We start from the raw sequence: 6,963 nt of genomic DNA, 5'->3' as shown, positions 1-6,963 counted from the left end.
CTCCCTCCACTCTCCTCTCCCTAAAACCTCTCTTAAACCCATCTCAGCCGTTTTCTCCCCATCTGGCCAATCCCAACAACCCCAATACCAAAACCAAAACCCACAACAACAACAACAACTCTATCAACCCTTCAGGCCACCCCCCTCTAACCCCCTCACCTCCCAATTCCACTCCCTCGACACCGCCAACCGCCTCGACATCCTCGCCAACCGCCTCGGCCTATGGTTCGAGTACGCCCCATTAATCCCCGCCCTCATCCGGGAAGGCTTCACCCCTTCTTCCCTCGAAGAAGCCACCGGCATTTCCGGCGTCGAGCAGAACAGGTTAGTGGTCGCTGCTCAAGTTCGAGACTCTCTTGTGCAGTCCACTTCCAACGACCCTGAGTTGCTCTCTTCGTTCGACCTCGGTGGTGCCGAATTGCTCTACGAAATTCGCCTGCTCAGTGCCCAGCAGCGTGCGGCTGCGGCGCGTTACATCGTTGATAACAAGCTTGATGCTAAGGGCGCTCAAGACCTCGCTCGAGCGATGAAGGACTTCCCTCGCAGACGCGGCGATAGAGGGTGGGACAGTTTTGATTACGGTATTCCAGGTGACTGTCTTTCGTTTATGTATTATAGGCAGAGTAGAGAGCATAGGAACCCGTCTGAGGAGAGAACTTCTGCTTTAGAATTAGCATTGGAAGTTGCTAAGAGTGAGAGAGCTAAGAACAGGGTGTTGGAAGATTTGAAAGGGGCGAATGAAGGGAAAGGAGGGGAAGAGGGTGTCGAGAGTGGGGTTCGGGTTCCGGTTGTCAGGTTGAAGATTGGTGAAGTGGCGGAGGCGAGTAGTGTGGTGGTGTTGCCGGTTTGTAGAGATGAGGAGAGGGAAATTGGGGTTTTGGATGCACCGAGGGAGTGTAGGAGTGAAGGGGAGTTTGGTGTGGTGGTGGCGGAAAAAGGGTGGAAAAGGTGGGTGGTTTTGCCGGCGTGGGCGCCCGTGGCCGGGTTAGGAAATGGGGGAGTTGTTGTGTCGTTTGTGGATGCGAGGGTATTGCCTTGGAAGGCGAATAGGTGGTATAAGGAAGAGGCTATATTGGTGGTGGCCGATAGGAGTAGGAAGGAGGTGGCTGCAGATGACGGGTTTTATTTGGTGGCAATTGATAGTAATGGCGAGGGCTTGAAGGTTGAAAGAGGGTCGGCATTGAAGGAAAAGGGTGTGACAGAGAGTTTAGGGACTGTGGTGTTGGTGGTTAGGCCACCAAGAGAAGAGACTGATGATCAATTGGCTGATGAAGATTGGGAGTGAGGTCGAGTAATACTATGTTAGAATCAGTATTACTAGTGGAGATTGAAGCAAGTCTTGTAGAATTTTAGCAATGGTGGAAGCTTGAAGTTCAGTCAGATGGACTTCAAATTAATGACCTCTAGAAGGGGTTTTTTGTTTTCTTTCTCCATTGTTGCCAAAGATGGCTCTTGTTTAACTTAAAATCTTGTTGTAATCTTCTATTTTATTTTTTAATTGGGAATTTTGCCCTTTGTATTCTTGCTTCTATTTGTATTCATAAAATACAATATGATATATATTCACTACATTTTTCTTTAACTTTTACGTTGTTGCAGTCGTGCTTGTTAGTTATATAATGCTTGTCTTAAGTATTCACAATCTACTGCAAATGAATAATAATCTTTTTGTTAACCATTAGGAGTGTGTTCCTTGTATATACTACCTAGCAATACATTTCTTCTGGTCTTTCAATTGTAATGGAAAAGTTCATCTTCTTGTATTTCTATGTTCATAATGCAATTTTATTGATTGAGATATCAATATTAGATATGCAAACTACAGAACAACAGACAGGACCCCAGAGCTCTTTCAAGTTTATAAGACTAAATTATCAGTACTTGTATCTTTATTATAAATTGATTCTGTGCCTTCTGTATAAATCTGATGATCGTTTGATTTGCATAACCTTTGTTGACCAAAGATCAGAATGAAGTTTATTTAGCTGTCACTACCATTCCTGTGATAAGTCTCAATGCTTATGCTTTATGTTTAATGGTTATGTAGAACCTGATTTAGAACATTGGCCTAGTTTCATTATCTGAAATAGACCACAGGGATTTTCTTCTTTCATTATTCTCTTAAATAGAAACTAGATGATGAAGATGCTACTATGGCAGACTACATTGAATCCATTGCTGTGAGTAGCACAGGAGACGTTGCCATAGCTATGCTTGGCACACCAAATGAAAGCAACTGGCCATTGTTCACTGCGAAAGATATTGGACAAAGTTTGGCTCCAGACTGGTTTTGAGCTATCTTTTCTAATTCGTTACATGATGATTTATAAGACTATCCATGTGTAGTATTTAAACAAATCGCATAATTCATTTGAAAAAGTCATATGACTAAAACTACAAATGGATGGTCTCTTCAATCACACCATGGGTTGGAGCAAGATAGCTCCAAACTAGTTTGGAGCCAAACCTTTTCCAAAGATATTAACTAACTTTTATCTGGAAGAAAGTCCACTTGTTTTATCCCCAGAAATCAAAACATGACCTACAGCTTGTCAAAATGTAGGCTGCAAACTATAGCAATTTTGTTTGGAAATAATATCAGAAACTTATTTTTCCAAAGTTAAGAGAGAGCCTATGAGAAGGAAATCATTTGAGTTCTTTATGTTTTGCAGGTATAACTTCCACTGGTATGACATGATAACAAAATGTTCAAATCAATATGGAACAGTCATGGTGTGGTTGTGTACCCTTAAGTGGAGTGGACAGCTTCATCAAATGGGTTAAAAAAGTAGCATATCGTCTCAAATATAATGGCAATTATCTGCACAGAAAAGTCAGATATGATCGGAAGAAAAAAATTTTGTGAGAAGCCAACCAATGTGATAACTCCCTGCGAAATTCAATGACTGCTATATAACATGATTGAATGATTTAATTTACATTTCATAATTTGCTTGCATTGTGAGAGGTGACCAGGGAAATATCTCAAAATGATATTCTACGTTCTTTAACAAAATGGATCATGGTAAGCTTCATGTTCTCTCCCTTGGTGCCTTAAGGGAAGTGGTACGTTTGATATTCAATTTTTTTACCACGAAATTCAAGGTGCTCCTGAATCCATCTTTCCATGGAAGGGTCTTGATAAAGTAAAGGTTCCTAAAAGGGTTGCTTTCTTTGTGTGGATGGTAGCTTTATGTCAAATTCTTACTTTGGATAACCTCTTGAGAAGGGGTTTGCTTGTAGTAAATCGATGTTGTATGTGCCACTTTATAGGGGAATCGGTGGACCACCTTCTTCATTGTGATGTAGCTCATGCTTTGTGGGTGAATATGTTTTAGATTTTTGAAGTTCAATGGGTCATGCTAGGCTCTGTTGCGAGTTTACTATTTAGTTGGAGATATTAGCTTGGGAAGTATAGATCAAATATTTGGAATTTGGTTCCTACTTGTTTGATGTGGATTGTTTGGATGGAGCGGAGTCATCAGTTGTCTAAGGATCTGAAAAATCATTGGGGATCAATTAAGATTTGTTTCAGCGAACTGTGTCTGATTGGTCTTGATGTTGGGGTTCTTTGGATTGTTCATCTAGCACAGAGTTTCTTGTTTCTCTTAGAATAGCCTTTTGATCTCTTAATTTTTTTTAGCAATAACACTACTCTTATTACCTATATATATAAATATATATATATATAAAAGGAAAAAAAAAAAAAATTGTTCTCTCTCTTGAACTGGATCCTGCAAAGAGGGATGAAAAGCATGAAGCTGGAGATGGCAAAGGTTTAGGACTCTTCAACTGGTTTACAGGCGAGAGTGAGACAGTTCAAGCACTCTAATTGCTGTTGTTCTGGCTGCAATGATGATATCCTTGACATATATGTCTGTTTTCTTCCGTGGCTCTGGTTTTAAAGACAACTATCTTCAAAACCAGTTATTAATCAACCATGCAAAAACCATCTCAAATTACTCTCCCTAATCAATAGGGACCATTCACATAATGTCTACATAATGTATACCTTAAAGGCTTAAACCATACCTTTCAGTTTGTTTACAATCCACGCCAATTCCTGGTCGCAGCTGCCTATTTGTCTATCAAAGAAGCACCTAGCTAGCACCTGTTTCCACAGCCATTCTGAATGATTCGCTGCATAAAAAATACAAGTACAAAGGTTTTACGCCGTCTGTGGGGGTCGAACCCACGACCACGTGGTTAAAAGCCACGCGCTCTACCACTGAGCTAAGACGGCTTGCTTGTCTTGTCTTTTCTTATTTTAGTATAATATTAGACTACTAACTAAAAGCGATCAAGGTAAGTTCCAGCACTTCTTGGCTAACTGCATATATATATATATATATGAATAGTAACTGCAAGCATAGTTAATATAAACCCAAGTAGGTCCAATTATTAGTCCCAGTTTTTTTTTTTTTTTAATTATAAATTTATTCATATAATCCAACAAATACGGTGGGTTCTTTGTAACTTGTTCAACCCGGACGGATTCTTAAAAAAGTACAAGTTTTTTCATGTGCTTCAATCACTTATTTGTCCAATTTTAAACTTTAAGTTTCATTAATATTTTGAAATTTTGGTCTTTTCAACAAAAATAAAATCTACCTTTTCCGGTCACAAAAAAAAGAAGAAGCAATATTTAGGAAAGAAATCAATGTATACAATTTATATCATGATTTATTTAGTATTATTTTCACAATGTAGATTTATTAGGAAAAAAATTGTGGGTTTCAATTAGCTCAACTCGTAAAGTCTTTGATAATTGAATATGAGATCTGAGACTTAATTCTTGCCTACATTTAAAACCGATTAGTGTCTTGATCTAATGATAAAGAACTATCACTAAAAGCGGATGCTATAAGTTAAAACTCTCAAGAACAACAAAATAGAAAGAAAATTAAAAACTTATAAAATAATTTAAATGATTTCATTTCATAATTTTTTTACTTTTTTTAGAATTTTTTTGACCAAATAAATTATTTCTATTAGAGAAAACAAAACTTAGGTACAATACCTTATACGCTGTTCCTTAGGTTTCCTTCTTAAGATTTAGCCGTATAGTTACTTAACTAAAAAAATACACTTTCATCCCGTAAGAAAAAATTCACATTACAGAATCTTAAAAGAAAAACCTAAGGAACAACACCTAAGTACTATACATAAGTATTACCCTTTTAAAAAAGGCAATAGTTAGGTATAGTACTTTAGGTGTTATTCCTTAGATTTCTTTCTTAAAATTTAACTATGTGATTACTAAACTAAAAAATATACTTCCATTATATGAGAAAAAATCCATATGACAAAATCTTAAAGGGGAACCTAAGAAACAACACCTAAGTACTGTACCTAAGTCTTGTTTTTCTAATATAAATAATGCTAGAGATACAAACTATTTTACAAAAATTTTTACAAACTGCTGATTTGGTGAGTGATTATTGGTAAATGAAAAAGTGATAATAATAGTAAATCTAGATGAAAATCAATAAGAGATTAGCCATATTAATATTTTGTAAAAATGTTGTAAAATAGTTTATAACTGTAACATTACTCTTCTAATATATGTCAAATTTTTTATTAATAATTGTATCTTTTGGTTATATATCTTCTTAGGCTAATAGTGCCTAATAGTTAAATTGGGGAAATTAAAGATTCCATTATTCACCCCATCCTATCTCCATTCCATTGCATGTGTTTTTAATAAAATAAAAAAGAATCTATTACTTTAAATTTTCTTAAAAATAAAAATAGTTGAGCTCTTTATGTGTTCAACATGACTCCATCATCTCATGTGAATATTTGATGGACTACATGTTCATTTGAGACTAGAGAAATATCACGACACATAATGGTGAAACACGAATATTATGGACATGAATCAAACTGCCTTTTAGCCAGTTCATTTCTTTTTCTGAAGTAGCCAAAGTACAAAATCATGTCCAGTATGTTGTATCATTGTAACTCAGGGAAGTTCCGGCTACAAAACAGTTTTTCTTTCTAGTTAATAAATTGCAGAAAACAGATCTAAAAGCTTAAGGAGAAAACAGTACCACAAAAACCATCCCAAACCCTTGCAATTCACCTCAAGTAAACTTGGATTGCACAAAAATAAACTTCGATCATAGTGATATTTTTTATTTTGCCTTTTAGGAAGGGGGGATTAAATTTCTGATTTGATTGGTAATCTAGATAACAATAAGCATTGAGAACACAAATACAAATCTACAAAACTATACACTTCAGAAGCTCATTCACAAATTGATCAAAAACAGATCCGTACTTCTTATTGCAGTTAGCACCAGTTTGATATCTCTTTACAAAAGCATTCAATTCTCTTCTAAAACTACTAGGCTCTGCAACTTCTCTACTCTGAAGTAATTAATATTGAACATACACAACCTAAATAACAATGACAGACAAGTAAACCATGATCAATTCTCTGTAATCTGACCACAATCTTCAATTACAACCCGCTCCCTAGTAGTCCCACCGTCCGATCCCACCTTCTCCATTTCCTTAACCACACTGTAGCCATCCACAACTTTACCAAACACAACATGCTTCCCATCAAGCCATTGGGTCTTCTCAGTGCAGATAAAGAACTGAGAGCCATTGGTGTTCGGTCCAGCATTAGCCATCGATAAAATTCCTGGCCCTGTATGCTTCAACTTGAAGTTCTCATCCTCAAATTTCAGGCCATAAATGGACTCTCCTCCAGTCCCATTTCCCTTTGTGAAATCCCCTCCCTGACACATGAAGTTTGGGATTATGCGGTGAAATCCCGAGCCCTTGTAATGTAATGGCTTCCCAGATCTCCCAATCCCCTTCTCCCCTGTGCAAAGTGCACGGAAATTTTCAGCAGTTTTAGGTGTAACATCAGCAAATAGCTCCATTACAACTCGTCCAGCTTTCATCTTTCCAATCAGAATGTCAAAGAAAACCTTTGGATTTGACATCTTG

At 37.2% G+C, this 6,963-nt stretch overlaps 2 protein-coding genes and 1 non-coding gene across 3 annotated transcripts; 1 reads left to right on the top strand and 2 right to left on the bottom strand.

Annotated features, from left to right (window-relative positions):
• Positions 1-4: 4 nt before the first annotated feature.
• LOC136066018 (rubisco accumulation factor 1.2, chloroplastic-like) lies at positions 5-1,582 on the top strand (the record flags this gene model as incomplete). Its single annotated transcript, XM_065769878.1, has 1 exon — positions 5-1,582. A coding segment is annotated over one exon (1,281 nt), but the record flags the coding sequence as incomplete, so codon positions are not given.
• A 2,589-nt stretch (positions 1,583-4,171) lies between these two features.
• Positions 4,172-4,243, bottom strand: TRNAK-UUU (transfer RNA lysine (anticodon UUU)). The gene has a single exon. It is a non-coding gene; the product is annotated as a tRNA-Lys (tRNA).
• Positions 4,244-6,261: 2,018 nt separating this feature from the next.
• On the bottom strand, positions 6,262-6,959 carry LOC111997437 (peptidyl-prolyl cis-trans isomerase CYP19-3). Its single transcript, XM_065769879.1, has one exon. The coding sequence runs from the start codon at positions 6,957-6,959 to the stop codon at positions 6,435-6,437; it is 525 nt and encodes a 174-aa protein (XP_065625951.1). The 3' UTR covers positions 6,262-6,434.
• Positions 6,960-6,963: the final 4 nt, after the last annotated feature.

This window comes from Quercus suber, unplaced genomic scaffold, assembly GCF_002906115.3.
Source record: "Quercus suber isolate HL8 unplaced genomic scaffold, Cork oak 2.0 scaffold_1592, whole genome shotgun sequence".
NCBI lineage: Eukaryota > Viridiplantae > Streptophyta > Magnoliopsida > Fagales > Fagaceae > Quercus > Quercus suber.
Note: the sequence above shows the minus strand (reverse complement) of the source record. Positions and strands in the feature narration are given on the sequence as shown.

Coding starts and splice junctions, on each gene's coding strand:
- LOC111997437 (XM_065769879.1), bottom strand. CDS start 6,959: ATGTCAAATCCAAAGGTTTTCTTTGACATTCTGATTGGAAAGATGAAA.